This window comes from Sparus aurata, chromosome 21, assembly GCF_900880675.1.
Source record: "Sparus aurata chromosome 21, fSpaAur1.1, whole genome shotgun sequence".
NCBI classification, from domain to species: Eukaryota; Metazoa; Chordata; class Actinopteri; order Spariformes; family Sparidae; genus Sparus; species Sparus aurata.
This window is the reverse complement of record NC_044207.1, coordinates 1,603,904-1,625,979: the sequence shown is the minus strand read 5'-3', so window position 1 is coordinate 1,625,979 and position 22,076 is coordinate 1,603,904. Positions and strand designations below refer to the sequence as shown.

General features: G+C 41.2%; 1 protein-coding gene across 4 annotated transcripts in view; it reads left to right on the top strand.

Moving 5' to 3' along the window:
* The first annotated feature begins 344 nt into the window (after positions 1–344).
* The window catches only part of LOC115572020 (ADAMTS-like protein 2), a 33,571-nt gene continuing 11,839 nt past the window's right edge, over positions 345–22,076 (top strand). Inside the window, exons 1-2 of one of the 4 annotated variants that reach the window (XM_030401759.1) lie at positions 345–502; positions 16,391–16,494. In XM_030401759.1, the coding sequence (XP_030257619.1) occupies positions 410–502; positions 16,391–16,494 (197 nt within the window). In that variant the 5' untranslated portion in view covers positions 345–409. Of the gene's footprint in view, positions 503–13,664; positions 13,679–16,390; positions 16,495–22,076 lie in introns of those variants that run through there. The other 3 variants (XM_030401760.1, XM_030401761.1, XM_030401762.1) reach the window with 3 other exon arrangements.

Genomic DNA, 22,076 nt, shown 5'->3' with positions numbered 1-22,076 from the left:
TTTTTGGAAGGTCCATAAAACAGCTCTTTCACTCCACTACAAGTTGGCAGTTAGCAACATTGTGCAATCAGTGTTAAAACATCCAGTGAGATCTAGTGGTAATAGAGAAGATAATGATTAGGTTGATTAAAATGATTGGACAGAGAGGGGAATGGCCCTTTAGCAGGGCTTTCACAACTGACATAACCGGTAACTTATTAGACAAAACCTCAAGTTGAAAAACGTTTTTTTAGAAATTGACATGGAAGCTCGAGGTCAGCAGGAGTGAGACAACTGCAACTGAGAGAGCGGAGGGCGTGGCTACATCAAAAGGGGGTTGAAGTGGGAGGAGGAAGGAGGGTAGAAGGAGAGGAATGAGGAGGGGACCGGAGGTAAGGGGAGGTTTGTCGCTCCATGACATGAATGAACCATGTTCGGTAACGAAGGCTTAGCTCTCCCGGTCTGCTCCTTCCTCCTGCTACACCTCCCGGTTCTCCCGCTACCCAACAACGGGCCAGTTAAGGTAAATAGCTAGCAGAATGGCTGCTCGTCCACCTTCCGAAGCTGTACCCGATGCCGTCGCAGACTGGTTCAAAGTTAAGAAGGGGGGACTGGGACTGGGTAGTTTGCGCAGAAGTCTGTCACTTTGTTTCTGTCCAGGCTGCTGTCTAGTTTCCACCTTAAATTAATTCTTGGGGCCGTTTTTCAAATCGGCTCTGACATAATGAACACAACGACCATGTCTGAATTAAACTTCTGTCCTCAGAGTAGTTCGACAACCATGAAACCACAGTGTCATTGTGTAGTGAAGGTAAGCTAACTGTTAACAAATGCGGGAATGCCACAGTTCCTTCGGCGCAAGTCGTACAGAAGTGGAGTGAAGCTGCTCAGCGGCCGCTGCGGGGTGCTTGTGTGCTTGCTGCGTTAAGGAACGCACGGTAACGACTTGTAAAACTGCTGTCTAATACGTATTCACATTAGACACAGATTAGCACGGAATGACATAAATCGTAGAAATGATGAATGGTGTTTGGGGGATCCTTTCTCCAAAACAACTATAGGCTCCTGTTGAAGAATAGGTGTCATTTTACTCCAAAAAACCCCGAGATGAACCCGACCTGTCATAATGTCTGCTTGCCTAAAATACCTTGAGAGGATTAATCGCCATTCAACTCAACTGATTGTTTATGACATGAGAGCTTTGCTGAACTTACAATCATAGATACCTTTGTTCTTCAGACAGCTGGTTGCAAATGGAAATTATGTCATTATCAGGTTCAAGTTCAGGTTAAAGGAGTTCACATAAAAGTTAAAATTGATTCATTACTTAGGGTTAGGGTTACCCTAATGCTGATGGAAAGTCCACAAAACATTTCAGGATGTTCATAGAAAAACAGGATTACTGCATTCTTTTATTCAGCATTTATCAGACACTTTTGTCCAAAGTGAATTACAGTAATTCATACATTCATACAGCGATGGTGGTGGCTGCCATGCAAGGCGCAGTTTGGGGTTCAGTATCTTGCCCAAGGACACTTTAACATGCAGAACAGGGGAATCAAACCAGCAACCTTCCGATAACAAGATGCTGGCTCTACCCCTGAGCAGTGGCGGAGCCTGGAAATTTTTTGTGGGGTGGCCAGGATGGTTATGTGATCATTTTGGGGTGGCAATGTCTCACTAGAAAATATAGGGGTATTTAGGGCACCTAAATCATAGACCTCCACAATATTTGGTTTCATATTCAGTGTAATATTCAATCTTCAATTCAATATTCAGTCAAATCAAGCCAGTTACAAATTACATTCCAAAGTACATATAAAATGTTTAAATTACATTACAAAGTACATACAAAACGTTAAAATGACATTCTAAAGTACATATAAAATGTTAAAATTAAATTACAAAGTACATACAAAACGTTAAAATTGCATTCCAAAGTACATATAAAATGTTAAAATTACATTACAAAGTACATACAAAATGTTGAAATTACATTACAAAGTACATACAATAGTTAAATATTTATGCAGAAAAAATTAAACCCTTAAGTGCAACTTTCTCTTAAAAGTACACATGACTGGAAGGATTTTCTCTGACAGATAAAATATCTGTTATCATGCATCTCACAACAGCTGTATTCTGCGATTGTTGTGGTTTGCACTAAGGCTCCGTTCCGTCTTCTTTTTCCGCTTATCCGTGAGGGTCGTGGGATGTTGCCGCTTTTTCCCCCCTAAGGGGTTGCGGGGCTTACTGGGGCCAAATCCAGTTTCATCTATGGGCGTAGGCCAGGGTTTACCCTGGATGAGTCGCCAGTTCATCGCAGGACCCTTACTGATGGCAGTGGCTGCCTTCACACAAGGTGCCAACTGCACATCAGGAGCAACTTTGGGGTTCAGTATCTTGCTCAAGGATACTTCGACATGTAGCTCAGTCCCGCCCTGGGGAGCCGGGATTCGAACCAGTGATCTTCTGATCACCAGTCAACCAGCTCTACCCACTGAGCTACAGCCGCCTGCACTGAAGCGATTTACAAAATCTTCGATGTCCAGGGACTTTGCTCGCCTGGACTACACACTCAAAACACCCAGATTGCTCAGTCTGTCAGGTATGTCTTTACCAGCTTCAGTGTGGAAAAGCTGCGCTGACAGGAAGCAGTACTTACAGGTATTGCAATGGCGATTTTGCACAATCGGAAGAGCTCATGGAATACCCCTTTAAAAGATTCAATCATGTTCGTGAGCTCTACTATGTTAAGATGGCTTCTGTATGCCACATGCTACTTTCCTCTGTAGGACTCTTTATTTGGTGCACCTCATGTCTGAGGTCGTCTATTTTACATGCATAAATGGAAGCAAATGGAAATAGAAACTCCTCTTGGCAAAATGTAGCACTTGATGGATTTAAGACCTGAATCCCCATCATTATTGCACAGTTTGGTTTTGAAAATCGTCTCTTTAGCTCACTTAGCATGATATCAAGCACAGGGTGGAATGTGCTGGTACGAAAAGAGTCCCTGGTCTGCTCAGAACGCTCACCTACAGAAGACATGACAGTATGTCCATCTAGCGTTCTGCTCTGTTTTGACTGTCTTTTTGGAATAGGCTCTGTCTCCACATCACATTTTTCAGCAGTATTTAATACTTCTTTCCAGAGCCTTTCAAAGTAGGATTCATCTCTGTAATCCTGAAAACTTCACAAGGGCTTCAACTAGATCTACAGCTGAACACAAATCAAGAGAGGGAGACTGCAGAATGTCAGAGAGAGATTTTGCATCACCAAAAACCTTGGTGCATGTCACTAAAAGGCCAATGAACTGCAGGTCAATTTGAGTGAGCAGGCCCCATGCATCAATGCTCCTATCTCCATGGTTTTCTGCAGCACCTTCCTCAAGGACACGTGTAGGTAGTTTTTCAAGTACGGTACGACAAGCTGTATGCCGGCAAGCCCACATTGTGTCACTCAACCCCTGAAGCTCTCTGGGTGCGCCAGCATACATTTCTTTCTGCAACTTCAATTACAGATGAGATTAATAATCAAGATCACACAATTAGTGTAACCATTATCCCATTCTACATCTAGCTAATGGATGATCCAGGCCCTTCAGTCTATTTAAAAGAATAATAGACTCATGACCATTCATCTAACTGAGACAGACTGAGGTGTGAGTGAATCAGACCTATTCATGAAATATCAGGTTAACATAGCTACTACATCATATCTGGCTTAAGTATAATTCCAAGTGACCCATGTTTAGGTGTTAGTATACCCACTGGGCAGTGGGGGCTCCTCTCTCTCACTCTCCAAGTCTGTCTGCAGATGAGGTCTTTTAGTAACTTCTAATAATAGAATTGTCAGATTTTAAGGTGTTTTGAATAATTTCCCATAAGGTTTTATAGCATAGTTTCTGCATGATTTGTTTACTAGACAGAATAAACTAGTAGACAAGAGGGTAGCAACACAACAGAGCCAAATGTGTGAATGAAAGATTTACCTGGAGGTCCTCTTGGTCCATTGGTATGGGGGAGCTGCTCACTTTAACTCTCCGAGTCTGTCTGCTGGGCTTTTTAGGAAGCAACTGAAAAATAATGTGTGTCTGAATTTAAGGTACTGAAACCTTTTTTCTTAAAAAGGTTTCTAAAATTCATGTAAACTAATTTTCAACATAAGATAATATATCCCTTTACTAGTCCCACGACGGGGAAATTCACAAACATGACTTGTATGTGAACAAAACACACTAGTGGACATTGTCAAAGAGGGTAACACTATGGCCAAGTGCATGTGTGAGAGGGTTTGTATACCTGGAGGCTGACTTGGGACCACTCCACTCACTGGGCACTCCTCTCTCTCACTCTCTGAATCTGTCTGTCATTCTGTGCTTCAGCTGGCTTCTTCTTCCTGACTGCTCCCTTACTGAAGAAGGAAGCTATGTTTGCTGTCTTTCTCTTCATGTCTGTGCTGCTCTGACATAATAAACCAATGCTAAATGCAGAACATATTAACAGTACCACCATCATTATAGCTAGTACTTGCAAAGTTAACCAACAAATACATTAATAAAATTGACAGCCCAACTTATGAAACTATGACATATTCATTATGTTTGATTTAACGTATTTGGGGGAGTTTTCTAACATTAACACTCGAAGAGCCGGAATTCCAACACTACTACGGTGCTAACATGGTGCTCAGGATGCAGACATTCTTCCTTGGCTTTCACTGATACACAGTCAGAGTCGCATCATTTAAGCACATTCCTGTTGAACAACTCCGCTTGTTGTTTCACGGAGGGGGGAACTCCCGTTTTTGTTTGCCCATGGTGCCGTCTGGCTATTTCATACAATTATATAATAATTAACTTACAAGTACATTCGCAAAGAAGAACAGATGGAGACCGCTAACACAGTTAGAGATAAGAGAGACAATGAAAGTAGCAAACCGCGCAAAAAATGAAACAATGAAACCCCGCGAAATGATGTGCGGTCAATATGACCGCTTATGGCCGAAATAGTTAGGTAAAACATATCATATTTTCTTTGTCTTTTACGTAATTTATATATAAAAAAAACTATACTAAATTAAAATACAGACACTTTTAGGAAAAGTCAGGTAACATCAGTACTGCATTTTTTCATTCAAGTTATTGCACATATACATTTTTGAAAATGGTCAAAATGACCGTCTTGGCCGTTCTAGTGTTAAAAACATGTACCAACAAAGATGCTAGTCAATTTCCCTGTTATTAAAATTATTCAAAAAGTAATGTGACTTTAGTGTGAACGAGTACAGAATGTGACGAAGTGTCCGGTAGTGCCGTCGCAGTGCAGGAAAGGTTCTGCATGCGGGAAAGTAGTGACAGCTGTAATGTGGTGGTTGCATAGATGGTTGGAGTCAGGCTCGGGTGGCCAATAGGGTGGCCAGGATTCAGGGTGAGGTGGCCACGGCCACCCCCTGCCACCCCACCCCTCCGCCGTTGCCCCTGAGCCACAGCCGCCCCCTGCATCAATAATGGAACAATGATTGGTTGGGGCTCATTTTCAATGGAGTGCTGGGGCACTCTTACGCTAGCATCAAAATCGCTATTTTTAAAACACTAAGAAGGCTCGACACAACATGAAACTTTGCTCGTAGTATCACCAGGGTCTCTACACATAAACACGAGTATTGAGAACATTGTTTGTGTACACAGTTTGTTAAAAAAAAAGTTTTTGGACAACTCACGTTAGCAGATGCCAGTCCTGTCTGTGAGAAGTGTCGATCTCCAAATGGAGGACAGTTGAGGTGGACCGCTCCTAAAGCTTAATTCCATATAACTACATGGATAATTTGTTGTTTTGTCGTTGGCGAAAAACAATATTGACCTTGAAGTTGAAAAAGGAGCCTCATATAAGAAACAATGCAAAAATGAAAAGCTGGAAAAGTCACGTGAGATCCCGCATGGATAGTTGTTGCCGGTAGACAATAGCGGTCCACCTTAACTCTCCTCCAAGTTACGTTGCATTCTGAGATCAATACTTGTCGGCTGCTATGAGACGACTGGGAGCGGAACAAGATACAGCTAAGGTGAGTTGTTAAAAAAACTTTCTTTTTAGCAAACTGTGTACACAAACAAATGTTCTCAATGCTTGTGTTCATGTGTAGAGACCCTGGTGACACTATGAAGTTTCATGTTGTGTTGAGCCTTCTTAGTGTTTTAAAAATAGCGATTTTGATGCTAGCGTAAGAGTGCCCCAGCACTCCATTGAAAATGAGCTTATCCAAAAACGAAATTACGGTAAATCTTAAAAGTGCCTCTTTCGTTGTAATTATGCTTTTACACAAAGGTTTGACTCATATACATTCACAAAAAAGCCTAGGTTGCATTTTGGTGAGAGTTTTGCTTAAGAAGAGGTCTCTGTTACTGCATGGAGTTGTCTCCACATAAAGTTGATGGCAGCAGTAACAAAGGAAAGTTGTGTAGAGCACACAACATTGGCATCAGGGCGGAACGATTTTAGGAAAAGGTCTAATTGCTGATTTGAATCCCAATTTTCTTCAAAACAAGCTTCAGTGCAATGTTCACAATGTACACATGGATAAAATTTCTCCATCGCTACGACGGATTCCGTCATTCAAACTTCACAGAGGCGACTTATGAGATCGATGTAGATCGGAGGAGAACAAGTGTTGGCTGATTTTTATTGACAGATTGTCACACTCAGCAGCAAATGGTATCGTTAACAGCCTGACCAATGACAGTGTAGTGACCCACACAGGGTGGGATCTAAACACGGAGCGGCGCTTAAGTTTAGCTGCTTAGCTAGCAAGGACTCGTTGCGCTGCTACGTTATCAATTAGTTTGTGAGTTTAGTCAACATGTGAGAACTCGTCTGACATGGAGAGTTTCCTGTTGTGTGCCACGTGTGAAATAACAACTATAGTCTGGACTTTGTCTGCAGTGTATCTGTGTAAACGGCTTCATTCAGCGTCTCTCCCTCCCCTCTGGCACCGTGAGTTACCATGGTTACAGGAACGCTCTGAAACTTTATAATGATGATCAAGAAGAAGTTTTTGGTTAGTTGGACTGTACAAAATTATGAAAGTAGCCTGACTGTAGCTCAATGCTGAAATCTTGTATTATAACATATAGAACAAATGTAAAGACTCAGAGCTTCTTTGATTATTAACAGTATGTTAGTGATGACAGAAAGGTGATAACTCGCCATCAGACTGACAAGGCTGCAAAAGTTGCTGTTTGTATGATGTATTTTTCTGTTAAACGATAAGAGGCTCACTTTAAACAATATTATTATTAATCTCTCTATAAAAGCAAGGAATCTCTGTCTGTCTGTGTGTTCCTCAAATATCTCTGTGGATCAGGATCAGACTGACCTGAGAGTTTCAACATGGCTGCTGCGTGGTTCAATGGTGTGCGACCTCGCATTTGTTTGGACTGCAATGATACCGTTAATAAATTATTTCATAAATGCTTTACAAATTCCGCTACCATTGTCCCCCGGAGCCACCACAGTCACATGCGCACCAGAGCCAGTCACTGCAGAGCTCAAGCCACGACATACCTTAAGAAACAAGCGGATTTATACCTGCAGCGGCGCGAGCTGGACCGGGATTTTGCCGGCGGTTCGGTCCCGTTCTGTTCTGTGCATCTAAACTGACTGTTGTGGATTAATGAGACTAAACGAGGCCTGACCGAGTCTGTTCGGGTCTGAGGAGATACAGAGACGCGCGGACAACAAAGTGGAATCGGAATCTGTGGATGTTCGTGTGTAGCTAGCTGCTAGCCCACCCACACGGCCCACCTCCCGAGGCGACGGACCAGACCCACCGGCACGTCCAAAACCGGACTTAGTAAATAATAATAATAAATAATGTCCGCCACACTTTTTCACAAACATTGCCGTCACGTTTGCTTTGTGTCTGGTGCAGGAAGAAACGGTAAAAACGGGCTTTTGTCACGAAAGTGTCCAAGCAGCAAGTTTGGTTGTTGAGGAACAGGAAGATGTGTGAGGGACGGAGGCGGTGATGCAGACAGCGACAGAGATGGCGAGTTTTGAGAGTTGAGAGATTTGTGACATACAGCGTGTTTGGAGTGTATAGTAAGTGTGTAATGTAGTGTTTGGTGTGGTGTGTTTAGTGTGTAGTGTAGTTGTTTTTTTTGTGTTGTGAGTCAGAACAAGGAGGAGACGGCTGAATGTGGAGCAGGCAGGAATGAGCTGAGGAGCCTGAGGCATTGCCTGCATTTTAATGTAAATAGTTACATATAACTTTGTAAATTTCAAAAACTTATGCACAAATTTAGCAAACAACAATTTATATTTGCATTATAACTAATGCAATTGGTTCATTAAACTGTTTGTGGTTTTCACAGTAAAAAATCTAACTTTTTCCTACTCTGATTTTATGTTATTTTGTGATTTTAGGTCCATAGTGTTAATATAATATGTCAAAATGAAAAAATAACTGTACAGTCACACATGTGAGGTTGTGCTGAAAATAATGACACCAAACAAGGCAAGGTAAATAGTTTTTAAGGTGAAATATAATGGTATAATCGAAAGTAGTCAAAAACAGCCAATTATATCCCTGACGTCCCACCTTCAAACACAACCTCATTTGGCCATTCATGAAAAAGCTACTTAACCTCCCACTTTTCTATAGGAACACATACTTCCTACGGGCAATGCACTAGTAATAATAATTACTGATGATGAGAAGAAGAAGAAGAAGTAGAAAAATACCGTACTGAAAAGTTCTGTAGATGGTTGATTATTTGAAAGAGTAAAACTTGAGAGAAGCTTGGCAAAAAAAAAGGCACAGTTTGATTTCATAGATTGAAAATTACATTGAAAAGACAAAAAACATTTTAAGTGTGAATAGAACAGCTGTTCAGATCATCCTCCTGTAAAATACTGTTTGTCAAATATTTAAACTTGATGTCTGCATTAGAGAGCATGGTGTGTGGTGAGGCTGTAAATCTTATCTTATTTTTTTAAGCACGTGTCAAGTAACGTGCCCTGTAAGTTAGTTCACAAATTACAAATTGAATTGGAAAAACATTCAGTCAAAAGACTTTTTTTGCTTTAATCCATGTGTACAGTAACATTTACAAACATGAAAGAAAATCACATCATACCATTATAACACTAAATGCCATTACTCTAATGCAAGAATGAAACAAAAGTTAAGAATTGATTTCAAATGCATTTATTAACAAGAAACGTGTGTACATTCTATAAAGTCCTTGACCAACGGCAGTTATTACAACTGAAGAACTAAAAGAGCCATCCTTGACTGTCTTAACTTGAAGTAGTGCAAATAATTCTTAATTGTGTTAAGTTAAAAAAGTTAATTAACATACGAAACAATTCCCCCCAAAAAACAATGTTAAATAAGTAATAAGAAAAACAAAATTCAACAATTACCAAATGATCTTGCCAAACAGCCCTTACACTCAAGTAGGTATAGGTCAAGGTCAGTCTTTAATGGCTCAAGGGAGCTAGCTTATCAACATCTATAGCAGCAGTTAAAGTACTTTACTCAACCCTATGTTAAGAAACCTGGACTTGGACTATCTTTTTACAGTAAGTGAAACTGAAACATAATGGTAATAAAATAAAACTCTTAAAATAAAATGACTACTTACCTTCTGAAAAATATGTCGGATGTTAAGATAGGTGGGTCATTCATTTATGGTTCAGCAACACCGAAATATTGCACATCTATTCTGTAACAATATAGCATTAAACATTATAGCAAAAATAGCAAATATCTTTTTTAAACAAAGGCTGACACCACAAGTCAGGGTGAAGTGCAGAACAAACAAATAAAATCTCAAAGGTACTAAATCAACAATAATACTTGCTTCCCTGACATCTCTACATCACTCTCAACAGATTTTTTGATGGTTTTAGACATGAGCGCTGACATGTGACAACATTGCCACTAGCACTAAACAATCTCTCTGATGGCGAACTGGTAGCTGGTATGCATAGGAATTTACGAGCCAGTTTGCTCAGCCATGGAAAGTTAACATTGTGCACTCTCCCCATTCCTCTCCATCAATAGTAGGAGTCATCAGGTAGTTGTCCAGTTCAGCTTAAATGGCATCCTCCAACTGCGTAGTGGAAGAAGGAGGAGGGACAGCCTTGCTCTTGAAGAAGCTCTTGAATGACCACTTTCCCTTCCCTGTAGTGGATGACTCTGCCTCTGCTGCACCCTGGGGCATTGGATCTGTGGTGCTGACACGAGCCCTCTTTTCCTGCAAAACACAGAGATAAGAGCTGTCAAAGTTTTGCAGTCTGATGTGATTAAGAGCAATTGGGCATTCTATGTAAACATTAAAAAATGCCAATCAGTGAAATAAAAATATCACTTGTATTGATGTGGCATTTTGTATTACTAAACTACACAAAGAAACAGGACAAGTTACCTTTCGTGCCACCTGTTCCATTTCAATCGTCACTCTGTCTTTGATGCCTGGGACATTCTCTGCACTTATGTAGTCAGTCTTGAATCTAGGATCAAGGAAAGAAGTAATGTCCAGTAGCTCCTGTGTGGCTGGGCCCTGTATTTATCTTCAATGTAGCCAAGAGCTCTTGATTTGATTTCCTTAGTAAGGTTTGTGTCCTCGTCGCATTCAGTCCGGGTTGATGTTCTCAGGAGATGAAGAACTGGCTTCAAGTATGACACACTTGCATAGGCTTCACTGGACAGGGCATCTGTAAACTCCTGAAGAGGACCAAGGGCATTGATCATCGATTCAAGGACATCTGTGTCCTGCCAAGTGAGGACAAGGTGACGTGTCTTGTTGTCTTCAGACAGAACCTGAGACAACGCCTTGCTCTGCTCCAACACACTCCCAGTCATTTTTTGCTTTGAGCCCCATCTTGTCAGACACTCTGTTATCAGTGAGTGCTCTGGTAAATGTAATTCTTGCAGGGCCTTTTTCAGTGCAGTCTTCTTTTTCCAGCTATGAGAGAAGACACCAACCATCTGTTTGCAAAGTCCTGTTGCCCGTTTAACTCTTGTATGATCTTTAACAGCATTTTCTGGATAAAAAAAAAAAAGAATATAAAGATTAAATGAGAATTACAGGCTGAAAATATAAGGATAATGGTAAACTTTGCATGGCAGATTTTCTAGCAAGAGAACAAAGTAAATCCAAGAAAGCCATATTACAGACAACAGTAAGGAAAGTGCTTTAAAGAAAAACTATAATGACTATACTGAAGAGAATACGAACAGATCATCATATTAAATCCATATGAATAAATAAATTAATGAACAAACACACACTCTTACACTTACCAATTGCAAGATGCAGCCTGTGTCCAAAGCATTGAAGGCTGGTCCATTGATTAAGTTCCATAGCTTTGATGACGTTTCCAGCATTGTCGGATTTTATGCACGTCTGGACCTCTTCTTTCAGACCCCAGCTTGACAGACACTCTCTCAATCCCAGGGCAGTGGGAAAGTATGCTGTCTGCAGGCAGCGACTTTTCAACTCAAAGTTGTCATTTACAAAATGCAGTCAAACTAAGATACGGCTCAGTCGTTCTGCTTGACCACATATCTTTTTCTTTACACTCCGCTTACAGCTGTGAGGTGGCAACCTGGCTGAAGTAGGTGCGGGAGGGGATCACGTATCTTCTGTCCAGCTTGCGGAGGAGGTTTTTAAATCCGTCTTTGGTGACCGTGTTAACGGACACCATGTCCTTGGCAGTGTAGTGTGTTATGGCAGTTCTCCCTGTGTCTTCGGCTGCTCTTATCATACGGAGTTACGCCGGCAAAAGATGCTGTAACTGCAGTCTGTTTGCTACTATGGGCCTGAGCATCAGTTTTGCTAGACTTTTCGCTGGACTTTATCGTCATGCACTCGTCATGCAAATGCCTGTGGTGATTTTTCAAGTGCCGATATAAATTGGTTGTGTTTCCGCTGGATGTTGCAACTTTAACGCAACAGGTTTTGCACAGTACCTGTTTCTGGTGCACGTCTGCAGCCTCAAACCCGAAATACTCCCAAATGACCAATGTTCCTAATTGGCATGCTATCTGACATGCTTTGTTGGCAGACTATTGAAAGTTGAATCTTCCAGCAGTGTTCAGGCTCTTTTTGCACATTACTACACACAAACGTAATGCACCATAGCAACAGTGAGGTAAGGTATTTTAGGCTTAGAATTTACGGTGCGTAGTTTGAAATGGCAGTCGTTATGTTTTCTGTCAAGATGTGGCTAGATGAATTAGTATATTCAACTGCATGCACACTATGGTGTATGCACTGCATATAGTTTTAGAAGTATATTGGGCCCAAGACCAGACTAAGATTAGCGTGGTGTAACAACATGCTGTAGTACCACGTCCAGTGAGGAAGGTTGAAAGACTGTAGTGAGTGGAGAAATACGGTCAACATAGGTTTTCTATTCAGAGAATGGAGGAGAGATTTTAAGTTTCTGTCAACAGAAGTATACTAGCTAACGTTAGCTTCAAGAGCTACAATGTTTACCGTTGCCTGGCAGCACCGTCAGCTGCTCCAGGATGTCTTTCTTATTGGTTGTTGAAGTCTGGATATAACCATCCAGATTTTTAAACCTAAATATCAGTCATGTTTGATTATATTAGGTGGCTTCAGACTGGATCTGTTAACACCTCACATTACCGGACCACCTGAGGGCTAGCCAGAGGGTAATCTGAAAGGGTAAGAAGCCATATGGAGCACATTTTACATTAGCACTTATTTCACAACCAAACACAGTTACTTGCTTGTGATTGATTTATACCTGGGTATACAAAAGTTTTACACAAGACCACATTTTGTGACCTTGACCAACATTGTGTTAAATGCATATATACATTTATAGTCAAATGTTTTGAGCATAATATGACGTAGCGTGCAACTAGCATCCCTTTTTGCACCTGATAAGTAGCTACAGGCAGGCAAAATGGGGTGGCTGTAGCTCAGGAGGTACAGCAGGTCGTATAGTGATCGGAGGGTTTCTGGTTCAAATCCCCAGCTACCCAAGCTGCATGTCGAAATGTCCTTGAGTCAAGATACTTGACACCAAATTGCTCATTGCATGGCAGCCTCTGCATCTCTGTTTTTGGGAATGAGTGACAACTGTTGTGATGCGCTTCTAGCAGTTTGTAGACTGGAAAAGCGCTGTAAATGCAAGTCCATTTACCAAAATAGTACACCTGTGCTGTTTAGTTGTAAGTTTGTCATACACGTCCTCTTTGCATGCTTAAAATCAATAGATGTGGTTTTTATCAAGCCTCAAAATCTTTTTAAGCAAAAATGACCTGATGTACTGAAACTGTTTGACCTTGGGTACAGATTCAGTAGAATGTGACCACTGAACTCTCATTGTGTGACCTAATCACTTCACTGTGACACAAGCCAGCCTCAGTTTCCTGTGTAGTGGTCAGCAGATAGAAATACTGGATGGTTAGGGCATATTCCCACACATTCCATCATTTGCCAGTGAATTAAAGGTTCAGTTCAACTAAAATAAGATGTCTAATTTAAAGGTACCCTCAGTGAATTTACCCCAACCCATGGGGCTCATGCAGTAAATTTGTGTCTGTGCATGAGCGTACGTGCGCCAGGACAGAAGTGAAGGGAGGGTGGAGCAGTGTAGCATCCATCTACAATCACCACAGCTTTGGAAGTCAGAATGTCAAACAGACAAGCAACAAGGTACTTGAATCACACACTCACACACCTCTTCATTGTGCTTTGTTGTTTCACTTTTGAAACGTGTGAATGAGTTCAATTATTTTTCGTTCAACCATACAGACTTGTAGTCCATTTGTGCAAGAGACCACACCAAAACTATAATTTATGGAGGGGTGCAGAGGATGACTTGAGGAGTGTCACATCCTGAGAGTTTACTCCCACTGCAAGTATCCATGCTAGTTCCATCTTCCTGTTTAGATTAATGTTAGAGTTGGTGAATGTCAGGGCTGCCCAATTTATCAAAATATTATTGCAATGGCAGTGCAAGATACAAATCTCAAGAACATTTTTTGTCTAAGGTAAAATGTGTGACCAAACAGCATTATACTGAAGTAATGTAGTGCTGCAGAGATGCTCTGAGCTCTGCACCTACAAAGCAAGATTTTTATGGTTAGTGAGGTAACTTCAGTGTTACGAAGCTGGTTCACATCTTTCTGGTACATCATAACGATGTGCTGCACTCCTAACCTGTTCCAGAGCAGGTTATGTTCCAGAACAGCACCACCTCCTGAACCAATCAGTTCTCTGAAAAATGGCATCACTATTTGTATGGTATCCTGTGGAGCTCAGTGCGATTCACATTTTTCCTGTTGCTGTAAGTATGAAGGTAGATTTGTGTCTTTATTATTCAATCAAAAAAAAGTTTGCTTCAATCAAAATATATATTTTCCATAAAAAAAACCTTCACTTCAATCAAAAAAACCCTTTTCAATCAAAGAAAAAAAGTGTTTGAATGCAAAAATATAGTTGAGACTCAAAAAAATGCATTTGAACACTTTTTTTTTATTGAAAATATTTTTTTTCGATTTGAAGTGATTTTTTTTTTTTTGAATGAAGTGAAAAAAGTTTTGAAGTCGTTTTTTTTTTTGATTGAATTATTTTGACACAAACATCCCGCAGTGGGCGGGTGCTTCCCCATTAGTCAGACATGTTTGAGTGACAAGTGTCTACACCAACGACGTCTTTCTGACAAGCAAGTCATGGCCGCCAGCAAGCCAGGGAGCAGTGGTGGAGTTGTTGTTAACTACAGCATTAAAATGATTGGTGTCATGTTATTAGCCTACTCTGTTTGAGGCGCACCGTCTGTCCGGCGGGGGAGGGGGGGTGCGCGCGCGAACGCTCGTCAACGTCAGTCCGCGGGGGGGGGGGGAGACACGGACAGATCGGTCGCCAACTCTGTCAGCCGGGGGACGTACGGACACTCATCGCCGTCAGCCGGGGGACGGACGCTCGTCACCGTCACGCGCGGAGTATAGCGCCGCTGGGCGTAGCGCCGCTGTTCCACCGTCTGGGGAGAACCCTGCTTTGGCGGGAGGCAAAAACGCTTGGGCGCCGCGCCTAAGCCGTATAATGGCAGGGGAAACCCTGGGATTACTAACATAGCACTAGCACATAGCAAGCCTCTGTACTTAGGTGAAATAAGCAATTCATTCAGTGTGCAGGGCCATCGGCTGACGTTATCAGCTAGCCTGCCTGACAATATGACGGCGTTAGATATCTAACACCATCACACAAATTAGTCAATGTGAACTAAGTTAGCAAGCTTTATGTTTAATCGAAATATCAAACAGAGTAGGCTAATAACATGACACCAATCATTTCAATGCTGTAGTTAACAACAACTCCACCACTGCTCCCTGGCTTGCTGGCGGCCATGACTTGCTTGTCAGAAAGACGTCGTTGGTGTAGACACTTGTCACTCAAACATGTCTGACCAATGGGGAAGCACCCGCCCACTGCGGGATGTTTGTGTCAAAATAATTTGATCCAAAAAAAAAAAAAAAAACGACTTCAAAACTTTTTTCATTTCATTCAAAAAAAAAAAAATCACTTCAAATCGAAAAAAATATTTTCAATAAAAAACAACACTTCAAATGATTTTTTTTTTTTGGGGGGGGGGGGGGGGATTCAATTTTATTTTTGCATTTGAACAGTTTTTTCTTTGATTGAAAATATTTTTTTTGATTGAAGCAACTTTTTTGGGATTGAATAATTAAGACACAAATGTCCTACCCATAATATGGCCCAAACACAAAAAAAATTACTTCAATCAAAGAAAACATTTTCTATAAAAAAAAAGTGTTCAAATGCAATTTTTTGAGTCTCAAATATTTGTTAGCATTCAAAAACTTTTTTTCTATGATTGAAAAAGTTTTTATTTTGATTGAAGTGATTTTTTTTATGGGAAAATTTTTTTTTGTTTGAAGCAACTTCTTTTTTGATTGAATTATAAAGACACAAATGTCCTACCTATAATATGGCCCAAACACAAAACAACATTTGGTTTTCAATCAAAGAAAAACAGTGTTCAAATGCATTTTTTTGAGTCTCAACTATATTTTTGCATTCAAACACTTTTTTTCTTTGATTGAAAAGGGTTTTTTTGATTGAAGTGAAGGTTTTTTTATTGAAAATATATATTTTGATTGAAGCAAACTTTTTTTTGATTGAATGATAAAGACACAAATCTACCTTCATATGTAAGCAATGTCAAAGCCTTTTTTGTGTGTTTTTTTATTATCTTGATATCATATCTTAAGAGACAGATGAAGCACTAAAGACTTGTCCTGTTTATGATGATGATGATGATGATATGATATTGAGTATCGCTTTCTATTATGTTTTTATATGTATTTTTAGTAGATGTTGTACTGTGTATATATTTTGATCCAGGAGGAGGTGTTTCAGTGGTGGGGGGAGTGGTCCAGTTGGTCCTCTTGTTCCAGGAGCTGTGGAGGAGGAGTGAGGAGTCAGGAGAGACACTGTCTCATACAGAGGTAGTGTGCTCACAAAAAACTATGCGGTTGCATGTATTATATTTTTGCTTAAACCCTCAGGACCTCAGGAAATCTGAGTGCAAGTGCACACTTGGGGTACAAGTGCATATAAATGTGACCATCTAATTTAAGCAGCGGTGGAAGCTCAAACTAGGCACAGCCAGAGGCTGATATCATTAGAAGTGGGCTGCGAATCAGCAAACAAACAACTTCCACTGTTAGGACCACATCATTTACGTGTCAGGTGTCATGTGTGATCTTGTAGTGTGTGACCCCCTGTCACTGATCAGTCATGTAGTGTGCAAAGTCAGTGATTGTGCGAGAGAGCTGTATAATGTGAAGAGCATAGTGAGCTGATGACTCTGACAGTCTTCTAGTGTGACTAAGGCATTAAAAGCAGCAGGACAGAGAAGGAGGAGTTTTGGGACTTCAGCCAAATACAAATAATAGAAAGTAAGTCATCCCAAATATCCTGTCAGCTGGAGACAGTGTCCTTTTTTTGAGGTGAATTCTGTTTCATTTAGGTTGAGTCTATAAATGTAGTAGTAGTAGTAGGCCTCCCTGTATACTGAGGCAACATGTTTTCTTTGTTACTATCTGCTTTATAGATTGAGTCCGCAAATGTAACGCAGCTTAACGCTGCATTACTTGGGTTTATTCTGTTAGTCTTGCAAGTGTTTCTTCTTTATTTATTTTGTTTATTTATTTTATCCAGCAGTTCCAGAAAGGTGCCAGGTGTCTACTCCTCCAGCACATCTGGATCTGCACTCACTCTCTCTTTAAAGGCTGGAAGCTCTGAGCAGCCCTTCCCGGCTTGTCCCAAACAATAACTCTGCAAATGTCTTCTGCTGTGTTTTGATTGTAACACTCAATTGAGTCTTGATTGAAAGGGTATTTTTTATGTACACTACCAGTCAAAAGTTTGGACACACTTTCTCATTTAATGGTTTTTCTTAATTTCAATGACTATTTACATTGTAGATTCTCACTGAACACATCAAAACTATGAATGAACACATATGGAATAATGTCGTGAACAAAAGTGTGAAATAACTCTAAATATGCTTTATATTTTAGATTCCTCAAAGTAGCCACCCTTTGCTTTATAGACAGCACTGCAGACCCTTGGCCTTCTCTCAATGAGCTTCATGATGTAGTCATTTGAAAGAGTTTCACTTCACAGGTGTGACTTGTCAGGGTTCATTTGTGGAATTGCTTGCCTTCTTAACAGGGTTGGGACCATGAGTTCTGTTGTGCAGAAGTTAGGTTGGACAGCCTTATTTGACAACTGTTAGAATTCATATTATGGCAGGAACCAATCAGCTAAGTAAAGAGAAACGACAGCCCATCATTACTTTAAGAACTAAAGGTCAGTCAGTCCGGAAATTGCAAAAACTTTGAATGTGTCCCTAAGTGCAGTCGCAAAAACCATCAAGCGCTATGACGATACTGGCTCACATGAGGACCGCTCCAGGAAAGGAAGACCAAGAGTTACCTCTGCTGCTGAGGATAATAAGTTCATCTAAGTTACCAGCCTCAGAAATCGCAAGTTAACAGCACCTCAGATTCGAGCCCAGATAAATGCCACACAGAGTTCTAGTAGCAGACAAAACTCTACATCAACTGTTCAGAGGAGACTGTGCGAATCAGGCCTTTATGGTCAAATAGCTGCTAAAAAAACACTAATAAGGAAAAGCAACAAGCAGAAGAGATTTGTTTGGGCCAAGAAACACCAGGAATGGACATTAGACCAGTGGAAATCTGTGCTTTGGTCTGATCAGTCCAAATTTGAGATCTTTGGTTCCACACACCGTGTCTTTGTGTGACGCAGAAAAGGTGAACGGATGGTCTCTACATGCATGGTTCCCACCATGAAGCATGGAGGAGGAGGTGTTATGGTGTGGGGCTGCTTTGCTGGTGACACTGCTGGGGAATTATTCAAAATTGGGCACACACTTAACCAGTATGGCTACCACAGCATCCTGCAGCGACATGCCATCCCATCTTATTTGGGTTGGACCATCATTTATTTTTAAACAGGACAATGACCCCAAACACACCTCCAGGCTGTGTAAGGGCTATTTGACCAAGAAGGAGAGTGATGGAGTGCTGCGCCAGATGACCTGGCGTCCACAGTCACCTGATCTAAACCCAATTGAGATGGTCTGAAATGAGATGGACCGCAGAGTGAAGGCAAAAGGGCCAACAAGTGCTCAGCATCTCTGGGAACTCCTTCAAGACTGTTGGAAATCCATTTCAGGTGACGACCTCATGAAGCTCATCGAGAGAATGCCAAGAGTGTGCAAAGCAGTGATCAAAGAAAAGGGTGGCTATTTTAAAGAGTTTGAGTTGAGTTTTGAGTTATTTCACACTTTTTTGTTGACAACATAATTCCATATGTGTTCATTCATAGTTTTGACGCCTTCAGTGAGATTCTACAATGTAAATAGTCATGAAAATAGAAATAACAAATAAAGAATATAGCCGCAAGCGGCAATCCGCGGGTTCTAACCTCTTTCGGACCAAACCGGCCACCCTGACCCTCACCCCCCGCAGTCGATGACATCGGCCGTCGTATTCCTCAAAGATCTGTACAACACATAGCCATGATAAGCCCCAGATTTCTCCAAATTGGGTTTACAGCTACATGCTAATGGCATTTATAGCGCACCCTATAGGTTGAGCTCAACATGCTTTGTTAGGCAGACTACCAGTCCTGTTGTGAACCTACCCACCAGTTTTGTGATGATAGGACAAAGGGTGTGGGAGTTATGGCCAATGACTTCTAAGCCCCGCCCATTGCGAAGATACATTGGTCCGTGGCGGCCATGTTTTTTGACCAATGTGGCTCATTTATAGTAGAAATGTGTCGTCTCATCCCCCGAAGCTGTATACCAAATTTGGTGTTGATGGAGTCAGTATTTCAAAAGTTCTATTCATTTTACTGTTTTTAACATTATGCAAATTAGCAAAAAATCTGTAATAGCGGCTTTCGTGGTGCAAGAGGCTTTTTTGTAGAGGACTATCAGGAGGACGTGTATGAGAAATTTCATGTCAATAGCACTTATGGCTTGGCGGGGAGAACCTTTCCATTTTCACTCCCAATGTTATCGCGCCCCCATCTGACGGATTGGCATCAAATTCTTGGAGCTGCATTTGGACATCATTTATACTCAACGTACCAAGTTTCGTGTCTCTGGGTACTTCCAGCTCGCCATAAATTAATAGAACGCAAACAATGATGGTTAATGACATATAGGCCACGCCCACTTTCACATATCAACATGGCAATCAAGACATTAGTTAATACTTGACCCTGGGGCATGCATACCAAATTTGGTGAAATTCCGTCCAATGGTCTTTGAGATACGCATGTGTAGCATTTATAGCGCCCCCTCTAGGTTGAGCTCAACATGCTTTGGTAGGTAGATTGCCAGTCCTGAGTTGAACCTACCCACCAAGTTTTGTGATGATAGGGCAAAGGGTGTGGGAGTTATGGCCAATCATCTCTAAGCCCCGCCGATTGCAAAAATACATTGGTCCGTGGCAGCCATGTTTTTTGACCAATCTGGCTCATTTATAATAGAAATTTGTCTTTTTGTCTCCCAAAGCCATATACCAAATTTGGTGTTGATAGAGTCAATCTTTCAAAAGTTCTATTCATTTTAGTGTTTTTCACATTATGCAAATTAGCAAAAACTCTAAGTAGGCGGAGCTTGATGGTCCAATTGGCTTTTTTGTAGAGCACATGGAGCTGGACTTGTGTGTCAAATTTCAAGTCAATCAGACTTAAGGTGTGAGGGTGTGGCCTTCCCAAAAATGCATTTTCAAGCCTTAATTACAGCGCCACCATCTGGCTGACTGGGCTCATATTTTATTCAAAGTTGATGCACATCATTTCCAGTCATTGGGCCAAGTTTCAAGTTTCTGGGCCATTCCAGCTCAGGGGAATTTGAGCTCAAGCGGCAGACAACAAATAATAATAAACCGGTACAATCTTAGAAGGGTTCTACCCCTTCGGGTTTAGAACCTTAAAAAAACAATAAATGAGAAGGTGTGTCCAAACTTTTGACTGGTAGTGTATATGGCTATGCTTTCATGTGCAGGGCTCTTTCTGAAATATTGTGAGATGTGCCTGCACAAGGCATTAGGACTTGTACCTAAAATGCAACCCTGAACTCCATCAATGCTGTCAGGACAGCTGCAAAATGTTGTGTAGAACACTAAAGCTCCCCTCCTGTTAGATCCTGACCAAGTCTGTCACCATGTCAGAAGATAAAAATAATTGAAGTTACAGCTGCATGACATCATTAATAAACTCAGCCATTAATCTGCCTTGTAGAGACCCTGCCTTAACCACGTTCACAACTCATACAGTCACTAACATCGCTGTAGGTCTGTGATAGGAGTTTAAGCAGGTTTAAGTGCAAATGCAGCTTCATACCAAAATGATCATCAGGATTGTACTGTGCAGTCTGAATAAATAAATCCTCACTCCACCCAATGGGTTTGTTTGGAGCCAGGAAACTACTAAACAGACGCAAGTGGACTACCAGTCCATTGCATTGCAATTGAGTTTGTGCATCTGTAGTTTATGTGCCAGCAGTTCAATGGGGCCCAGAATATTTAGAGACTAAAAATTTGGGGTATTATTCCTTCATGTCTTGTATGTAAAGACACAAAGGAAACACATGTTAACTTGTGCTCACAGCAGTAACATGCTGAGGAAGAGAGTAAAGACAAGGCCATATATAGCGGGAAGTTGGAGCACTGACAGAATTTGTGTTTGTAGTCATCTTGTTACCTTTGACCTCCCCCTGTCAGACTTGCAGAAGTTTCTGTCAACCGAGATTAACACTACTCTGCCCTCACTGTCGGCCTTCTGTCGCTCCCCCTCCTCCCCATTCCTGTCTCCTGTCTTTGTTCCTCTCCTTAACATTTTCTTCACTCATGTCTGTTCTTTTTACCCCTCTTTTCCAACTTTCTCTCTCCTCTTCACTACTTATTTCCACACAACTCTGTTAACCTCCTCCCCTTTTCGCCTCTCCTCCTGCTTTTTCCCTCACTCCCATTCCTTTCCTGTCTTACCCTCATCACCTTCTACCAATTAGATGTGACACTCTCACATAGTGACCTCCAGCTCACCTCTTCCTGCTTTCTCTCCTACTTCATCGTATAAACAGTGTAGGAGAATGGGCTGAAGAAAGAGAGACACAGATGGAAAGACAGAGGAGGTGTGTTTGTAGGGGGTGCAGTTAACATGATAATGAAAGACAGATGCATCAACTCCATGTTGGAATTCTGTAGATCCTTCCCAACACACACACACACACACACACACACACACACACACACACACACACACACACACACACACACACACACACACACACATAAATCACAGCACTCTTGTTCTTGGTATGGCTGTTGCAGACATATTCTTGTGTTGATGCAAACTTTGTAAACTTCTCAAGGTGTGAGACTCTTGAGATGTGATGCCATCAGCTGGTTTAAAGTGAACAGAGCTCTTTCCTCCTGTACTGTTAAAAAATGCAAGTTGTTCATTTTCTTTATTCAGCTAA